Source organism: Mustela nigripes, chromosome 13, assembly GCF_022355385.1.
Source record: "Mustela nigripes isolate SB6536 chromosome 13, MUSNIG.SB6536, whole genome shotgun sequence".
Taxonomy (NCBI): domain Eukaryota; kingdom Metazoa; phylum Chordata; class Mammalia; order Carnivora; family Mustelidae; genus Mustela; species Mustela nigripes.
The window spans coordinates 61,392,364-61,412,958 of record NC_081569.1 but is presented as its reverse complement, the minus strand read 5'-3'; the positions used below and the strand labels follow the sequence as shown (position 1 = coordinate 61,412,958).

Here is a 20,595-nt window from a genome sequence, read left to right as displayed (position 1 = left end):
CCACATCAGAAAAACCTTTGCCTAATCCAATATCACAAAGATTCTCCCAAGTTATCTTCAAGTTTAATAGTTTCAGGCCTTACATTTATGTCTATGATCTAGTTGGGAGTTAATTTTTAGATAAAGTCAAGGTATGGATCAAAGTTGTTCTATTTGGGGAAGGGGTTTGTTTTTACTTTTAACATATGGATATCCACTTATCCTACCAGCATTTGTTGAAAAGATTACATTTTGCACTGAATTGCCTTTGCAAGTTTGTGAAAAATACTTGCCTGTATACATATGGGTTTATTTTGGACTCTCTTCAGTTCTGTGGATCTATTTGCCTATCTTAACGTTAATGTCACACTATTTTGATTAGCCTTTTATTTTTGCTTTAAAAATCATTATATTAGGAGCACCTGGGTGGCTCAGTGGGTTAAGCCTCTGCCTTTGGCTCAGGTCATGGTCTCAGGGTCCTGGGATCAAGCCCTGCATCGGGCTCTCTGTTCAGCAGGGAGCCTGTTTCCACCCATCCCTTTGTCCCTCTCTGCCTACTTGTGATCTCGTGCTCTCTCTCTCTCTCTCTCTGTCAAATAAATAAGTAAATAAATCTTAAATAATAATAATAATAATAACTTAATTCCTATAAATATAGAAAGTTTACTGCAATATATCTTCTTTTCATCTTCACTTCTTTGTGCTTAGTGTATTATGTATGACAATGTATATATATATGATATATGTAACACAGCATTATAATTATTCTTTTTTTTAAAGATTTTATTTATTTACTTGAGAGACAGTGAGAGAGAGCATGAGAGGGAAGAAGGTCGGAGGGAGAAGCAGACTCTCCGTGGAGCTGGGAGCCTGATGTGGGACTTGATCCCAGGACTCTGTGATCATGACCCAAGCCAAAGGTAGTTGCCCAACCAACTGAGGCACCCAGGCACCCTATAATTATTCTTTTATACAATCTTATTTTTTAATAACATTGGAAGAAAAATAAGGAAGAATATATTTATGTAGCTTTTTATATTAACCCACATATTTCCTATTCTTAGCACTTTTCATTCCTTCCTGTAGACTTAAGTTACTGATACTGCTTTCTCTCAACCTGAAAGATTTCATTTGATTTTCTTACAAGTTACAGTTGCAAGCAATGAATTTTTTTCTTATTATTATTTTTTTAAATCTAGGAATGTTCTTATTTCCTCTTCATTTGGTAAAGTTAGTTTTGCTGCATATACAATTCTTGGTTGACAGTTTTATTTCCTTTCAGCACTCTGTCTTCTGGGGTTCAATGACCATTAATCATGTAATTGTTTTCTTATATATCATAAGTCATTTTTCTCTAGCTATATTCAAGATTTTCTTTTTGTCTTTCAACAACTGACTGTGATATATCTAGGTATGGATCTTTTTATGTTTATTTTACTTGGAGTTCTTAAAATACTTATATCTGTACACTAATGATTTTTAACAACTCTGGAATTTTTTTGGCCACTATTTTTCGAATTTTTCTTATGTCTATTTTCTCTTCTCTTTCTGGGATCCCCATTACATTTATGTTAACACAACTGCTGTATGTTAACAGGTCTGTAAGGCTCTGTAAAAAATTTTTTTTGAAGATTTTTATTCACTTGACAAGAGACAGAGAGAAAGGGAACACAAGCAGGGAGAGTGAGAGAGGGAGAGGGACAAGCAGATTCCCTGCCAAGCAAGGAGCCAGATGTGGGACTCGATCCCAGGACTCTGGGATCATGACCTGAGCCGAAGGCAGATGTTTAACAACTGAGCCACCCAGGCACTCAACTCTACATTTTTCTTTAGTCTTTTTACTCTCTCTTCTTCAAACTGAATGATTTATTTATTTATTTTTAAAGATCTATCTATCTATCTATCTTAGGAGAGAGAGAGCACAAGCAGGGGGAGTGGCAGGTAGAGCAGGCTGAGGGAAAAGCACACTCCCTGCTGAGTAAGAAGCCCGATACAAGACTTCATCCTAGGCATTCGTTTAACCAACTGAGCCACTAAGGTGTCCCCAAATTGGATGATTTCTATTTGTCTATATTCAAGTTAGGTAGTTCTTCTGCCATTCTCCTATCTGCTCAAGTCCCCCTACGTTTTTGTTTCAGTTATTGTACACTTCAATTTCAGGACCCCAACCCTATTTTATCTAACAATTTCTATGATTTTATTGAAATTCTGTTGAGTCACTGGCATTGCTTTTTCCTTTAATTCATTAAATATGGTTTCCTTCAGCTCCTTGAACATATTTATATCAGTTGCTTTGAAGGCTTTGTATGCTAAATCAAACATCTGGAGCACTTAGAATCAGTTTCTACTGACTGTTTCCCCTCCCTTTATGACACTGGTTGCATTTTCTTATTTCCTTTTGCACATTTAATAATTTTTGGTTGAAAACTAGACCTTTTAGATAAGATATTGTAACAACTCTGAATTCTGAATTTTTCCATCTTGAGGGTCGTAGTGGTTGTTGTTTGGTTTCTCTGGTAACTTCCCTGGGCTAAAAATTTCTAAATTCTGCTTCTCGAGCAATATGTAGCCAAAGAGGTCTCTGTTTAGGTTTTTTCCTTTGTTTTTAATTCTAAGCTTGGGCTTTGGGGGGCCACCCTCTGTCTGCATAGGTGAGTGTATGACCAGCAAAAGACTGGTCAGAAGTTATAATCAAACACCTTGAGCCAATAAGATCTCTATTCTTTTTTGGTGGATCTATGTGCGGGCTGAAGAATGCATCAAAAATTCAGTTCTAGGTTTAAGTTCTGCTCAGTATAGGATATGTGAAGATCTTATCAAGCCCACTATGGCTGCATCATTTTCCAGAACTCCCTATTAAATCCCCAGTTAATCTGCCAGTTCATTTCTTTCCTGAAACAGACTAACAATCTCAAGCTAATGGAGTCACTGACTTCCTTGTCAGCTTGCCACCAAGACCACCATTCTGACAATGGTCCAAATCAAGTGAACTCCTCTAGCAGTGGTAGCAACAAAGTTGCTGGTTTTCACTGCCTTCCATTCTCTGATTGAACTACCTCACTTACAGAGACAGGTAGGGATGGGAACAGCCCAAGGCAATACACCACAGATTTGCACTATTCTTACCTGTAATTCAGTAGTTTTCTTGAATAAATGTCTTGGTTTATTATATGACTCTGGTCTATTTTTAGAGCAGAGAAGTAATTACTTTGACATTTTGTCCAGGTTTACAGTTTGTGGGGGGGGGAAGGATTTGTTGATCTACTTATTCCTAGTAAAAGTAAATCTACATTTTAAGAGAAGTAAATCGTCATAACAGAAGTAAATCTTCTATATTTTTATTTTAATGCTTATTTTCATTTCAATCTTACTTCTTGTTATAATGCTCATACTGATCACATAGATATAAAAGTACATTAAAATGTTATAAGTAAACTATAAGTTGAAAATATTTTGATTAGTCTTTATGAAACTGCCTCTACCCCTTCTGGTTTAGAGCTTAGTAGATTATATGTAGGTCCTCCTTATAACATTAGGTCAAAGTAGAGGGTCTGTAAATGGAAAGTTAGGAAGAAAGGAAAAGAAATAAGAACACAAGAAAGCAGTCAAAAGGGACAAGGAAAGGAAGAAATCTAAGCAAATAAAGGAGTAACCAACCTGTGTATAGTAGATAGTGAAGATGGCATGGGATCTGCTGCTGGCCTCGTGAACATGAGTAGCTGCTGTGATTCTATGTACATAAAGGAAAACAATTAGGATAAGTATTGTTTATCCACAGCGGATCTTTAATGGGGAAAAAAAGAAATGTTAGTGCCAAGGTTCACAGGTGAGAATCATAAAACACCCATATTTAGTCCAGTTTAGTTAGGAGAGTGATCCAAAGATGGCAGAAGCATCATTCTAGGTACTGATATCTGAGAATAAAATGCAGTGTAGCTTCATATTAAACCACGTTAGAACACATTTTAAGCAATAGAAGCAAAAATCAGTGTTGAAAAAGGGGAATACTAGAGTGTCATCAACATGGAAGAATACCCCTAAAACAGACCCAGTTAAGTAGGACAAATGGAGGTAGAAAGCTTGCTGGAGAAGCATCAAAGAGAAAGTAAAATGTGAGTAAACACTAAATATTAGTCTTACAGTGTCAGAAAGGAATTTGAAATGAGATCTTTAATTATGTCAATGTCATACTTAAGCCAGGTGAAATTCAAAGTCTTCTTCAGAAATTCATTGCAATATTAATCATATTAATCCTTAAAGTCAGAAGAGCCTTCCCTTCATCTAAATCTAAGTCAATCATATTTCAGCTTAAGATCATGTCATGGACTTCTGTCCTCAGAGGAGCTGGAGAATTTAAGAAGAGTCAAACTCCAAAGTCAGGTCTCAAGGATAGAGAAGGTGAAACCTGACACTTCAAGATCAAGGAACCCAGGGTATCCTGAAGACCAGGGGCAAGTGCCTCCAGGATAGTTCTATGAAACCCAAGGAGTAGAATGTTAAATTTAAAGGTCTTTCTTTACAGTCAATTAACTTGGACTTGCTACTAATAGGGTAAAAAGAAGACTAAATCCCAACGTTTTTTCCAGGTAAAAAAGGCTATTCTTTCAGGCATATACTAATAACAGTCTGGGTATTTCCTAGTAACTAAAAATATGCAATATTATCACAATTAACAATAGTTTATAGGAAAGTTTACAGTGCTTATTCATTGCAGATTCAAAACAGTCTTTCGGGGGTAGCATTTACAAGTATGCAAAACTAGAAGAAAAACAATTCTCTGAAACACTTTAAACTATATTGGATCTTATTTCTATCAAGCCTTCAGAGAGGACAATGCAGGCAAGAACATTTTCTTCAGTCAAAAAGTTATGTATTATAAGACAAAGCACAGAGTAACTCTGGGCTTACTGCCCAATATTATTATATCCAGAACAAACTCCACCTAGTGAGAAATGCACAAAATCTCAGCCACTGCCCCTTATCCTGAGTACATTACTGTTCTGAGAAAGGCCTCCTGATTGTGAATGTGGGGAAGCTGCAAGGAGAAGTATAATCATATACTCCAAAGGGGGATGAGCACACAGGAAAGAAGAGTAAGACTGAAAGAAGGACAGCAACAAATAAACCTGTTACCTGTTTGCTATTCCCTCCTCCAAGAGTTGAATTACTTGCTTATAGTTGGTAACTACATGTTGAGATAAACCTATCAGATTTGTGAGGGAGGAAAAAAGAAAATAAAATTTTTGGTAAAGTTTAACTTCTTGTTGGCCATTAACTTTATCCTAATTTATATAATATGATAGACAAGGATGAGAGAACTTGACTAAATTCTTTAAGATGGTAAATTATCTTTTTATTTACTTATTTTTTAATGGAAAGCCTACTGTCAAGCATTATGATAGGCTCTGGAAACACAAGTCTCTGCTCTCATAGAAAATGTAGTCCAGAATTCATATAGTGGTTATGCTAATAACAACAACAAAAAAGGTAATTCCTTACAATTGAGCTGTATAGGGTATAAGAAAAGTTCTTATATTATCTCACTTGGCCCTCACCAAATTGCTAAGGTAAACAGATACTATGTGTCCCACAAGATGGCAGACTCGATTTGACATACAAAACATACAGTATACATGTCTCTACCCAAATGCAGTTTACAATCATGAGAACTTATACTATACAACATAATATGGCCAAATGCCACAGGAGTAAAAGAGATAATAAATGGTAAGGAGATCAGAGGAGTGGCCAGGGCAGGCTTCATGGAGGGAGTGAGACTTGAATTCAGTCACTGAAGAATGGGTCAGCTTCAGATAGGTGAAAAGGAGCTTAAGGACATGAAAGTAAGTCTTTATGGGTAGTTACTGACCAGGTCAAAAAGTGCCTTCACAACTGAATCAGAGATATAGGGACAGACTAACTTTGGTGGCTCGATTGGTAAATATAATAATGCTAGAAATTAACAGAGCAATTTCAACATTGACTAGATTTCTTTATATTAAGAAATTATTGTTAAAACCACAATGAGGTATCACCTCATACCTGTCAGAATAGCTAAAATAAAAAACACAAGAAACAACAAATGTTGGTGAGAATGCAGAGAAAAGGAAGCCCTTATGCACTATTGGTGGGAACGGAAACTGGTGCAGACACTGTGGAAAACAGTATGGAGATTCCTTTAAAAATTAGAAAACAGGGGCGCCTGGGTGCTCAGTGGGTTAAAGCCTCTGCCTTCAGCTCAGGTCATGATCTCAGGGTCCTGGGATCGAGCCCCGCATTGGGCTCTCTGCTCAGCGGGGAGCCTATTTCCTTCTCTCTCTCTGCCTGCCTCTCTGCCTGCTTGTGATCTCTCTCTGTCAAATAAATAAATAAAATTTAAAAAAAAATTTAAAAAAATAATAAATAAATAAATAAATATTAGAAAACAGAACTACCATATGGTCCAGTATTTCCACTATTTACCCAAAGAATAGGAAAACTCTAATTTGAAAAGATATATGCACCCTTATGTTTATAGCAGCATTATTCACAATAGCCAAAATACGGAAGCAGCCCAGTGCCCATCAATAGATGACAAGATAAAGAAAGTGTGGGATATATATACAATTGAATGTTATTCAGCCATCAAAAAGAATGAAATCTTGCCATTTGCAGTGACATGGATGGAACTAGAGGATATTATGTTAAGTGAAGTCAGTCAGAGAAAGACAAATACTAACTGATTTCAATCACATATGGAGTTTAAGAAACAGAACAAATGAACATGGGGAAGGGGAGGAAAAATAAAATAAGATAAAAACGGAGGGAGACAAATCATAAATGACTCTTAACTATAGGAAACAAACTGAGGGTTGCTGGAGCAGAAGTAGGTGGAGTAATGGGGTAATTGGGTGATGGGCATTAAAGAGGGCACTTGATGTAATGAGCACTGGGTGTTATATGCAACTGATAGATGACTAAATTCTACCCCTGAAACTTTTTTAATTTTAAAAAAGATTTTATTTATTTATTTGACAGAGAGAGATCACAAGTAGACAGAGAGGTAGGCAGAGAGGCAGGCAGAGAGAGAGGGGGAAGGAGGCTACCCGCTGAGCAGAGAGCCCAATGCGGGGCTCGATCCCAGGACCCTGGGATCATAACCTGAGCCGAAGGCAGAGGCTTTAACCCACTGAGCACCCAGGTGTCCCTTAATACACAATATGATAACTAAATTGAATTTAAATTTTTAAAAATTTTTAAATTATTTCCTGATCTTTAGGAAAAAAAACACTAAAAACAAAAACAAATAATAATAATAATAATAATAATAATCAGTGTAATTAACCACATTAGCAGGATAAGACAAAAGTCAGATGCTATGGAAAAGCATTTGTAAAAACACAGTAATTTTTAAAAAGATTTTATTTATTTATTTGAGAGAGAGAACACAGAAGGAGAAGCAGACTTCCACTCACCAGAGCCTGATGCAGGGCTTGATCCTAGGACCTGAGTTCATGACCTAAGCCAATGGCAGAGGCTTAACCATCTGAGCCACCCAAGCACCCCAAAACACAGTAATCTTACTAAAACATTTTTAGCACCCCTTCTATTTCCCTTCCCTGCAAATTTAATCCTAAAGTTATTAAGCTGAACAGAGCAAGGCAGGCTACTATGAAGGTGAGGGGCTGCAGTGATGGCTACAGTGACGCAAAGCAGGGTGAAGAGCCTGAAAGGAGGTGGAGTGTGTCCACATAGGGTTGCCTGGTACGGATGGCCAAGACAAGCCTGAGCAGGGGTGTCCACAACCTTGTTTGTTTGGGTCCACACACAGGGAAAGCCTGGCATGACAGTGGGGTGAGGAGGGTGACTGCACATGTTGCAGCCTGGCCCAGAAAGTCAGAGCCTGAGGGGGCTGAAGGGAGCATCCATGTCAGAGGCGGGGCTTCCATGTCAGAGTGAGGAGGTGGACCAGCAAAGGGATACAAAGACCAAGAAGGGTATAGAATGCACCTACACAGTGGGGAGCTAAGGGGCAGGCAGCCCCACACGGAGTGCTGGAACTGTGGAGACAGGACCCAGCAGAGGCTATCTAAGCACAGCCAGGCAAGGAGGGTACCCACGTGAGAGAGAGAAGAGTAATGGCAAGGAGACTGATTACATGTAGGAAGGCAGTTCAAAGTAGTTCCCCTGTTAAATAAAGGAATTACAAAGGTGCCTGAGTGACTCAGTCAGTTGGATGTCCTACTCTTGTTTTCCACTCAGATGCACTTATGGGATCCACACTGGGCTCTGCGCTCAGAGAGGAATCTGCTTGAGATTCTCTTTTCCTCTGACCTTCCCTTTGCTTGTGTTCTCTCTTAAATAAATATGTCTTTTTAAAAAATAAAATTAAGAAAAATAAATAAAAAAAATAAAATTAAGGAATTACAAATATGAAAAGGGAGAAATTGAGAATGAACTCTGTTGTGTTGGACAGCAATTAGAGGTACTGGTATGAACACAGACTACCTAGATCTGTCCACTCAGAAGGACCACATGTTGCAACATCAATAGTAATAGGCATACATAGTACCTATATCTTAGCTTTAGTTTCCAAATACTACTCTCCAGCAAAAAGGAACAGGTAAGATAAATAAAAGTAAAATGAAATGGCTGATACCAAGACTGAGGCAAAGAAAGTAGAAGGTAAGCCTGGAATACCTCTATTCCAGAAAACAAGGAGGCGCTCAAAGAATAACAGTGACATGTTAAAATGTCACAGAAATACACTTGAAAGGGATTCTATTGACTAAATTTGGAATAATTTGAGCATCAGAATAAAAAAATCACAGTAGCAGAAGATAATTCATTGAATAAAATAGATAAGCATGAATCTATATTGACATATATAAATTGAAAATAAGATGAAGATGGGATAGATACATGATTTCATAGTACTGCCCCACAAACACTTGTTGATTACAAAAGGAGAACAGCAATTCTAGAGTGAAGAAGGCTGGAAGATATCATCTTGAAAATCATGAGTAATGGGACATATCAAAATTGTATACCACTTGATGGTCGTCAAGTTCATGAAAGTTAAAGAGAGATCAAGGAAACTTTCCAAACCAAAGAAACACCCTAACAACATGCAACATGTGAATCTCAAATGAGCAATTATTGGGACAATTAGAGAAATTTAAATGGGCTCTAAGGATTAGATGGTGGTAACATGCCAAAGTTTATTTTATGATTTGGGTGGCTGTGTTGTAATGATACAGGAGAACATTCTTGTTTGAAGGAATGGAGAGAAAACACCCTAAAATAATCAGGTGAGATGGGCCATTAGATTGACAACTCACTCTCAAATGGCTCAAGAAAAATGTTCTTTATACTGCACTTGCAGCTTTTTAAGAAGTTTAATTTGTTTCAATGTTAAATAACAAAAACTCTTAGAAAACTAGGGAAAGGGGCCTATGGGTGGCTCAGTCAGCTAAGCATCTGCCTTCAACTCAGGGAAACTCTATTCCAGGGTCCTAGGATAAAGCCCTGCACTGGGCTCCCTGCTCAGCAGGGAGTCTGCTTCTCCCTCTCCATCTCCCTCTGCTTATGTTCTCTCTCACTCTCTCAAATAAATAAATACAATCTTTAAAAAAAGGAAACTAGGGGGAAAAAAGAGAATTCCCTTGATCTGCTATGGCAATGTTTCTCAAAGCTAATGCAAAGTCTAAGGCCGGTTCTCAAACTATTATTATTACATAATGAGATAGATAAAGAAATTTAGCAATTTTTATAACAATGTGACAGAGTGATTTTACATCTTTTAAACTGTAAAAAAAATTGGGGGCTTGTAATTAAGATGTCATTTTCATTTTTCTAGTAACTCATCTTTATTTTGCTAAAGTGTTAGTTTTCCATAGCTTGGAATTAAAAAGCAAAACAAAGAAACCTGGTCCTTTGCAGGGCACCTAAGTGGCAGTCAGTTAAGTGGCTGACTCTTCATTTCACTCAGGTCATGATCTCAGGGTCCTGGGATCAAGCCCCACATTAGGCTCCATACACAGCAGGGAGTGTACTCGAGGATTCTCTCTCTCCCTCTACCCCGTTCCCCACTTGCACACATGTGCACACGCTCTCTCAAATAAATACATCTTTAAAAAACAAACAAACAAACCTGATCCTTTGCTACAGACATTTTTACAAGTGTGTGATAAAGAATATTTATTAAAGGGGCCCCTGGGTGGTTCAATGGGTTGAGCCTCTGCCTTTGGCTCAGGTCATGATCATGGGATCCTGGGATCGAGCCCAGCATCCGGCTCTCTGCTCAGTGGGGAGCTGCTTCCCCCTCTCTCTCCGCCTGTCTCTCTGCCTACTTGTAATCTCTCTCTGTCAAATAAATAAATAAAATCTTTTTTTAAAGAGGTATTTATTAAAAACAAACACTATTGCAAACATCATACTTAATGGTATAACACTGAAGCTTTCCCCTGGAAACAAGACTAAATACTGATAGCACTTCTATTTAATATGGTACCAGAGGTCTTAGTAAGTGTAGAAAGGCAAGGGGAAAAAAGGTTTAAGAAGTTAAAAAAAAAAAAAAAAAAGAATTAAAAAGAAAAAAACTTTTGTGCAGATTGAACACACAAAAAATACAAAAAGCCCACACAACAACAAAAAACTGGGGGCAAAGCAATTACCTACCACCAACATCACCTGCTCTGTACCTATCCCTTTATGTTAAGATTAAGATCAAGGCAAAAAACACGATATTATCTTTTCTTCACTTAAATGACACCAAGACCCTACAACCACTGTCCTCTCATGTGCTTTGGGTAGGGCTGTGTACATTTCAGACTTCAACTTAACCAGTCATCTAATTAATAAACTTTCTAACGGAAAGTAATAGGCTATCCCCTTCCTTTCCTTTGCTTTAGGCAACTATCAAGCTCTCGCTCACAATTCTAAACTAGAACTGTAAGTTCTCATATTTATTTCCTGGAACACCCTGCATAGTGTAGATATCTAGCATGTACCTAATAAATTCCCATAGAATTGGTTTCAAAGCAGAAACCACTTTCCATTTAGTAATCATATTCACAGAATATATGCGCCTGAAGATAGAGCTACATAGACACAGATAGAGGCAGGCAGATAACACAAATAAATGAAAGAGAAGGCAAACATTTAAAGAACTAAAAGTTTGCTGTAGGGGTGCTGGGTGGCTCAGTCAGTTAAGTGTCCAACTCTTGATTTCAGCTCAGGACATCATCTCAGGGTTATGAGATCAAGCCCCATGTCAAGCTCCATGATCAGCAGGCAATCTGCTTGAGATTCTTTCCCTCTCCCTCTGGTTCCTCCCCCCACTTGCACTCATGCATGCTCTCTTTTTCAAATAAATAAATAAAATCTTAAAAGAAGAAGTTCACGGCAATGCCATTAGAAGATGGTAATGGAAGTAATAGTTCAATGTGCCTATTCAGGGTCTTAGCATCCCAGGATGGTACTTGAGCTCAAGGCTCCTTCACTAAGAAATGCAAGGACTGCTGACCTATATTTATCATGATTTAAGAAAGTCCAGACCAACTTTCAAAAACATGTAACCCAAAGGACCCAGGAGACCTTTTGTTGGCTAGAATTATTTCCTACCAACCATCCCCCACCCCCACAAGGGTTTGCTCCATGAAGGTCCAAAAGAGTCCTGAGACTTCAGTCTGGTTCCTATCACTGGCCTTGGGTGTATCGCCCAAACTAAATGACCTTGGATAAGTTCCGACCTTCTCTGGGTTTCAAGTACAATGCCGATCAAAGAATCTATAGTCACAGGTCTCCTTGATGTACAGGATTCCATCCCACTGATCTCTCCCTATCCTAGGCAAGGTTCCCAGTTCCAACCCTGTTCCAACTAGCTGTGTGACTTTGGGAACACCCTGTAGCTTCTTGCAGCTTCATTTTAGCTTCTGTGGAAGGGGGACACTCGGACTACATCTTGGGTCTCCTCTAGTTACTCCCTCTACCACACACATATATATTAAAATAAAATACAAAAGTAAGAAACTTTGACAGCACTGCATCAACTTCTGGTCTGCCCTCAAAGTACTGCTTTACACAAAAATTTATAGGCACAGAGTTTTATGAAGTAAACTACTGGCTCCCAGCAAAGTAAATGGTATTTTTTGTTTGTTTCCAGCCTGCTGTTCATGGTGGAACCTTTGGGAAAAGACACAGGTAGCAGAATCTGTAACTGGCACACTCCATTAGCCATGCCCTGATAAAGAGACCAGCTCTTGATCTTTTGTGTCCATCTCTTTGCTGGGAATTAAATTAGTATATTTCTGAAGGAACAGGAGCATAAAATTCATGTTTTGCTCTTTGTAAAGTGGGCCAAAAGGGTAAAAACTTCCTGTACAAAAGAACACAACTGTTCCTACCTCATAGTAAGACCCAGTCTAGTAGGATAAGATAGATAGTGCCATACACCAAATATCAATACTTAATAAGGAAGCAGCTCAGACCAGTGCCATGTGTGACAGCTCCTCATCTCCTTATCTCCACCAGTGAGAAAACCACCCTGAAAAGGAGATTAGCTGATCTGAAAATCAGTCCAGGCCCTCTGGACCTGCCACGAAAGACTCCACCTTATTCCATGCCCTTTTCCCCTGGCCTCTTTGAAACCACCCAGCCCTTCTCTTAGGACTCTTGCTCATACTGCTCCTTCTGTCAGAATCAGAATCATCCTTCCCCTCAGAATACCATTCTTTACATGACTGGCTCTTGAATCTTCTCAAAGAAGCATTTCATGACCCTGCCATGCAGATGGACTAACTATACTGCCCACTGTTCTTTTCCACCACGACATCTATTTTTTTATTAGTCTTTATCACAACTTGTAATTAAGTGTTTATTTTCTGCCTCATCCCCACAAGACTATAAGCCTGCCTATGAGGGCAGGACTGTCTTTTCTATTTATGGTTATTTATCCAACATCTAGTACAACAGGTGGCACCTAGCAAGTTTCATTATATATTTGTTGAATGAATCCATGACCATTAGGAAAGCTTCCCAGAATTCCATTTGGTCTCAGACCTCCAGAACCACAATGGCTCACCTTGTACATAGGGCCCCATCTCTGGATGCTCTCTGACCCGCAGAGTGTAGGACTTCTTCTGATCAGATTGCTTCAGCAGATCCCGTACTCGTTCATTATAGATTTCCAGGAAACTAGAGACACATGGAACAAGGCACAAAATCAGATTTTGGAAAATGATGACATCTTTTCAAAATTACATTTTAAAGAAGGCAACATAGTTAGATTTGGAAGAAAGTGGGCAAAACACTAAGCCAAGAATCATAAGGCCCTAATTCTTAACCTAGTTCTACCTCTGACAGTCTAAGACCTTGACCATGCCAGAGTTCGCTCTTGAGTCTCTTTCTATGCATGCACAAGTGTGTTGCCACATTAGCTGTCATCACTTCAGAGTTGTAGGTTTACAAAGTCAGCCTTGATTCAAATTAAGCCTTCAAGAGGCTATTTCAGCATAGTTGTGGGGTATACTGCCACCAGCCTATACCCTGATCAGACCACAGAGTTTCAGGCTTATTTCTTAAGTGATTTTCAAACATCATCTATGACCTCTCAGTGCTCTGTGAAGGCATCTCGAGAGCCACTGCTAAGCAATGAGGAAAGCTAAATGAGAAAGATTCTGGGTCCCCACCCTTAATTTAAGTAGGAGAGATCTCATTTTACCTGTTTCATACAATGGGATTCTAAGATATGCTCTATCTTATAGGTACCTGCTGGTATTTAATTCCTTTTTAAAATAATAACATAGTTACAATTCTTGATTACAGTCAGCAAAAATTTTGTTAAGAAAACAAACTTCTCACAGAAAGGTCTTCCTCATCAGAACACAGATGTTTGCCTGTGAAGCCAGCGGACATAAAAAAAGGCTCCACCTCAGATGAACTCTATGCACTCTTCTTTTATTTTTTATTTTTTTATTAAATCTTTTTTAAGATTTTATTTATTTATTTGACAGAGAGAGATCACAAGTAGACAGAGAGGCAGGCAGAGAGAGAGAGAAGGAAAGAGGCTCCCCACTGAGCAGAGAGACTGATGTGGGACTCAATCCCAGGACCCCAAGATCACAACCTGAGCCGAAGGCAGAGGCTTTAACCCACTGAACCACCCAGGCCGCCTTGCACTCTTCTTTTAAATTGTTTCTCCTTCTTCCTCAGAATTGGACACAGGAAGCCCAGATGTCTCTCAGAATAGTGATTCCCAGATTTCAGGGACAATAAAACATTTAATATACAGGTACATGTTTACACACACAGACACACGCACACACACACACACACACAAAGGCTAAAGGCCTACAAATTTTCACTTCACAAACTTAAAAAAAAAGTATAGGTACTGTTTACTATCATTTAATTTCTTAAAGGGGATTTATTCATTTTGGGATTATGAAAATGTTCTGGAATTAGTAAGGTGATTGAACAACCTTGTAAATATAAAGAAAAACACTGAAAAATATACACTTCAAAAGCATGAAGTTTATGGTATGTGAATTACATTTCATGTCTTTTTTTTAAGAGTTTATTTATTTATTTGATAGACAGAGATCACAAGTAGGCAGAGAGGCTGGCAGAGAGAGAGGGGTAAGCAGGCTCCCCGCCGAGCAGAGAGCCCGATGCGGGGCTCGATCCCAGGACCCTGCGATCATGACCTGAGCTGAAGGCAGAGGCTTAACCCACTGAGCCACCCAGGTGCCCCATACATTTCATGTTTTTCAAAAAGGACACTGAATCCCCCAAAAAATAAAACAGAAAAAATTAAGGGTAATTGGGCAGCTGGTAACCTTGCACTAACATTTTCACTACAGACTGGTTAAAACTTCACATTGGAGTAACCAGCACTGTCTGGGAACTAGAGCTTAGGAACAAGTGACCCAAAGAACAACGCAGCAGGAGCTGGAAGAGAAATTCCAAAAGCTAGTAGTAAACTGTAAGGAAAGTAAAGAAAAGGAAAACAGACAGCCAGGGCAAGCTGATCCACATGAAACACCCGTTTGTTAAGTGTAGGGATAGGAATTAAGTTTCCTACAACCCAAAGATCTAAGTATGTTTCTCATCTCCCTATACTGCAAAATATTTCTTCTGTGGCTTTTCTCCATTCCTCTGGATGACTCTTGATGCAAAGGGTTTTGAATTTGGAGTGGAAATGGAAATATTTTAGGCCCCAGAGCCTGAAAGATTCTTACCTTATTTTTATCCTACAAGAGGAAGGCAGTGGGGCATATTCCTTCTCCCTGATGAAGAGACCCTGCACAAACCAGAGGGTTGGAGTGAAGGGAGTGTACAAAAAAGGTCTACTTTGAGAGGATCTAGTTAAAATAGAGTCTATACCTCACATATCCGTGGCGTCAGCCCAACAGAAGCCTGGCGAACAGAAGAAAGGAAAGCATTACTGTTCACTCACAGAAAAACTCTCCCCCAACACCCAGAAACCAAGGTTGGCAGGGGATGAGCACATGGGCTTCCTGCGCTAGCCTCTTCACTTTAGGGAGTTTCACTGGTGGTATGTAGAAGACTATTTGTCTGGCTCTCAGGAGATACTCAGGAGGGAGGCAAGTACCAGCTGAGAGGCAGATTATTAGCGTAAGAAGGAAGAGAGGAGAAGCTAACAAATCCAGGTACCCGCTTTCACACAATAAAGGTTACATCCTTCTTGGATAAACCAATTTACCACCGTGGTCCCTTCCAGAAATTTTCTATCCCTATATATACAGGAGAACTAGAGTACATGGGTGTTTAAAATACACATTTAGGGAAAAGCAGCTTTTTTTTTCATCTTGGGCCCACTGCTAACTTGTACGTAGGTTAAAGGTTTTACACCCTGGTTTAATGGACATTTTCTTCTTTCTTCAAATATATAAAAGCACACTAAACATGGACATAGTAAGCAACGAGCTGAGCACAAAATACAGATAATCTTTTGGGAGAAAAGTATCACAGAGAATGTCCCTGGGTAGTGTTATTTGTCACCTGCCACACCAGTTCAAATCACCAAGATACTTCTAAACATAAAACAAAGAGGTATGCTTGGACCTCTACCTTCTCAATTCTCCATGACAAAGTAAGGCTCTCATAAGTCCTTCACACTTTTTAAGTCTCCAACCCATTAGGTAGTTCTCGTGCTTTTTTCCAATGCTCAGATCTAACATACATAGCCCCATTTCTGCATAGTCCTAAGCAACACTTCAGATTCAGTCTGAGGCTTGTGTTAAAAAGCTTTAAGTGATGAACTTGGAAATGATATGAGAAATGCAAAACGACTGACAAGGTCAGCTTCATCAAAGGGAGTTATGTAATTCTAAGGTTCTTCAAAGTTTAAAAAAGAGGGGCTAATTATTCAAAGTTCATCTTTCAATTAAAGGACTAGAAACCCACTCTTAATACAAAAGAAAGCCCATTAAATCTTACTGAAGTTCAATAATTACTAAATTTGCACTCTTTCTCTCAGTAACAAAGACAGTGTGAGATTCAGGCTTGCTGTGGCAATAGAAGGGATCATATTCCAATACCAATACTCACTGGGGTCCCCAGCATGGTGTATGTCTTCCCAGAGCCTGTCTGCCCATAGGCAAAAAGGCAGATGTTGTAGCCTTTAGCAGCTCCAGACAATACTTCAGTCCCCAAATCCTGGAAAACCTGTCACAACAAAAGTAGAAAGCACATCAATGTAGTTCTTCCCATACCAGATTAACAAACCATATCATTTTAAAATTTATAATGTCTAGCATTGTGCCCGGCATACAGTAAGCACTTTAAAATATATTTGAGTGAATACATTTTCCTTAGCAATCTTTTTTCTGAAACTGAATTGATTCTTGAAATATTATAGGGAATTTATAGTCACCTGTGTTTGAAACACTTTATTTTTAGATTAAAAATAACCCAAGGATTAGTTGGAAGAGCATGTGACACTAGATCTGGGGGTCATGAGTTCAAGCCCCACATTGGGTAGAGAGATAACTAAAATAAAGAAAATTTTTAAAACTTAAAAAATGAACAAATAACCCTGAGTAGTGATGTATGGAATTGAAGAATCACTATACTGTACACCTGAAACTAATAAAGCACTGTATGTCAACTAACTGGAATTAAAAACTTTTTTAAAAAATCCAGAGTTGTACTGACACTTTATTTTAAATTGAAATTCAATTAATTAACATATAGTGTATTACTAGTTTTAGAGGTAGAGTTCAGTGATTCATCGTTGCATATAACACTCAGTGCTCATTACATCACATGTCATCCTTAATGCCCATCACCCAGCTAATCCATCCCCCGACCCGCCTTCCTTCTGGCAACCCTCAGTTTGTGTCCTATAATCAAGAGTCTCTTATGGGGGCTCAGTCAGTTAAGCATCTGCCTTCAGCTCAGGACATGATCCCAGAGTCCTGGAATCGAGCCCAATGTCAGGTTCTCAGCTCAGTGGGGAGGCTGTTTCTCCCTTTCCCTATTTCTGCCACTCCCCCTGCTTGCATACATGCTATCTCTGTCAAACAAATAAATAAAATCTTTTAAAAAAAAGACGTCTCAGGGCACCTGGATGGCTAGTTGGTTGAGGGACTGCCTTCAGCTCAGGCAGGTCATGATCCCAGAGTCCCAGGATTGAGTCCCACATTGGGCTCCCAGCTCCACGGGGAGTCCACTTCTCTCTCTCTCAAACAAATAAATAAAATCTTTTTAAAAAAAAAAGAGAAAAAGAAGTCTCATGTTTTGTCTCCCAATGTTGACATAAGGTTAATACCATTTATGGATCTATTGACCCATCCTCTCTCCAAACTGTGGTAATCTGTATAGAGAACCAGAGAGGGAGACAAACCATAAGAGATTCTTAATCTTAATCTTGCTGGAGGAGAGGGGGGTGGAAGGGAGGGGGTGGGTATGTGCTATGGTGAGTGCTGTGAATTGTGTAAGACTGATGAATCACAGACCTGCACCCCTGAAACAAATAATACATTATATGTTAATTAAAAAATCCAACAATACATTGCTATAATTATTTTTATATCATTTAAAATCTTTCAGAGAAGGTATATATTTATACAGTTTGTTATATTAACTATATTAACCATTTCTTAAATGTTTTTTGTACTGCATTAACATGTAGAAATCCAAAGAGATTTTTTTTTTTCTGTTTGTAGATTCAGGATACTGATTTAAAATGTTCATTATAGACAAAAAATGGAGAACTATCTGATAATGTGTTACATTAGTACACTGTTAAATAAAATTATTTGCTAAAATTAAAAAGAAATGAGAAAAGTAGGGCTGGAGCTTGTTATTTAAAGAGAGAGCATTCATATAAAATATATAACTTAATGGTGCCTGGAGTTGGGGAAAGTGCTTAAGATTATTTCTCTTCCTCTAAACAGCTACCTATAGTTTAATCACTAAGAACACGTTTTGGAACTTTCTAGGTTCCAAGCCTGGCTCCTTAGGGAGGTAACCTTACCTCAGTTTCCTCACCTAGAAGACACTACTTCAAAAACTAATGATGCCTTATATGGTGACTAACATAACAAAAAAGTTAAAAAAAAATGGAGTTTTTATTTTTTTTTAATTTTTATTTATTTATTTTTTTTTTTAAAGATTTTATTTATTTATTTGACAGAGAGAGATCACAAGTAGGCAGAGAGGCAGGCAGAGAGAGAGAGAGAGAGAGGAGGAAGCAGGCTCCCTGCTGAGCAGAGAGCCCGATGCGGGACTCGATCCCAGGACCCTGAGATCATGACCTGAGCCGAAGGCAGCGGCTTAACCCACTGAGCCACCCAGGCGCCCAAAAATGGAGTTTTTAAAAAAGCACCTAAAACTCACTGGGTTTTTGAGAGGATTAATTGTTCTAATATATGGAAAGCATTTAGAACAATGTTTGGAACAAAGTGAGCACGAATTAAAGTTTTTCTTGTTATTACACCTTTTCCCCACTTTTCTGTATAAGAACTACTCAGTCATCTTTCTGATATTCTCATCTATTTTTTAAAAAGCTATGTACTTATTTTGAAAAATAGACACCTACATACAGATACCATAGTTAATACTTCCCAACTTCACAGATAACTTTTGAAAAACTTCTATTTTCTATCCTACTAAAAATGTATTACAAAAAACACTTTCATAAACCATTAAAGTAATAAATCATTAAAATGCTTCATATCTTGAAGGTTTTTGCTAGAGCCTAGGGATTATTATTTCCTACCTATAGTATGAAAATCATGTCATTTATAGGAGGTTACCTATCCAACAAAATATATTAAGTTCTTGGCCCTTAATACTTTTCCACAGAAAGTCTTCATGTATTTTTTCTTCTGGCTTCTCTTTTGTTTTCTATTGAGGTATATTTGACATAACACTATATTAGTTTCAGGTATACAATATATTATTTAATCTGATATTTATATGTATTCCACAATGATCACAAGTCATTAACATAGATCAGCATACAAAGCTACCAACTTTTTTAAAATTATGATAAGAACTTTGAAGACCACTCTCCTAGCTGCTCTCAAATATGCAATACAGGGACACCTGGGTGGCTCAGTCGGTCAAGCATCTGCCTTCAGCCCAGGTCATGATCCCAGGGTCCCGAGAGTCCCACTGTGGGCTTCTTGCTCAGTGGAAAGCCTGCTTCTCCCTCTGCCTGCTCTGCCAGCTACTCCCCCTGCTTTTGCTCTCTGACAAATAAATAAAAAAAATCATTTGAAAAATATGCAATACAGTATTATTAACTATAGTCACTATGCTGTCAATTACATCACCATTACTTATTCGCTTTATAACTGGAAATGTGTAGCTTTGACCCACACTGTTCTATTATAAAATGAAGTTGCTATTATAAAGACTTACCAGTTTTTAATTTATCTAAAGGAATATTTATGAGAAAATGGCTTTAAATTCTATGATATATTTTGTTTAAATTAATATTAAATATTACTTCTCTTGATCTATAAATTCATTGTTAAAATAAAAGGATTCAACTAGAAAACTTTTTTCCTTTTAGTAAAACTGCTGTCTATTTTGTGTGTGTGTGTGTGTGTGTGTGTGTGTGTTTGTTACGTTAGTCACCATACAATACATCATTATGTAAAACTGGTATCTAATTCAGTAACAGATACCATCTTTACTCACAGAAACAACATCTGAATATCAACTATGAGAATTTTATGATAAAAGTCAGGAATTGAAAATAGGGGAAAATGCTGATAAAAAATAATCCCAGCACCTAGTGCCACTGAAGTGGCACAACTTCATCTTTTTTAATGGCTGCATAATATTCCACTCGACACACATACACAGCCCCCCACGTTTATTGCAGCATTATTTACAATAGCCAAATTATGGAAGCAGCCCAAGTGTCCATCAATAGATGAATGCTAACTATACTGGAAATTTTTTTAAAAAGTTTAAAAATAAACTCATAGGGATGCATATATATTTTTGAATTAGTGTTCTTGTTTTTTGGGGGGTAAATATCCAGTAGTGGAATAACTGGATCACATGGTAGCTCTATTTTTAATTTTCTGAGGATCCTCCATAATGTTTTCCACAGTGACTATACCAATTTACATTCCAAGAGTACATGATGGT

General features: G+C 38.1%; 1 protein-coding gene across 1 annotated transcript in view; it reads right to left on the bottom strand.

Annotated features, from left to right (window-relative positions):
• Window positions 1-20,595, bottom strand: part of STARD9 (StAR related lipid transfer domain containing 9) — a 125,433-nt gene that overhangs the window by 52,934 nt on the left and 51,904 nt on the right. Inside the window, exons 4-9 of the mRNA XM_059372630.1 lie at window positions 16,534-16,650; window positions 15,346-15,378; window positions 15,201-15,262; window positions 13,043-13,155; window positions 5,113-5,182; window positions 3,637-3,709 (exon numbers count right to left, since the gene is read on the bottom strand). Coding sequence (XP_059228613.1) covers window positions 3,637-3,709; window positions 5,113-5,182; window positions 13,043-13,155; window positions 15,201-15,262; window positions 15,346-15,378; window positions 16,534-16,650 — 468 coding nt within the window. The remainder of the gene's footprint in view (window positions 1-3,636; window positions 3,710-5,112; window positions 5,183-13,042; window positions 13,156-15,200; window positions 15,263-15,345; window positions 15,379-16,533; window positions 16,651-20,595) is intronic.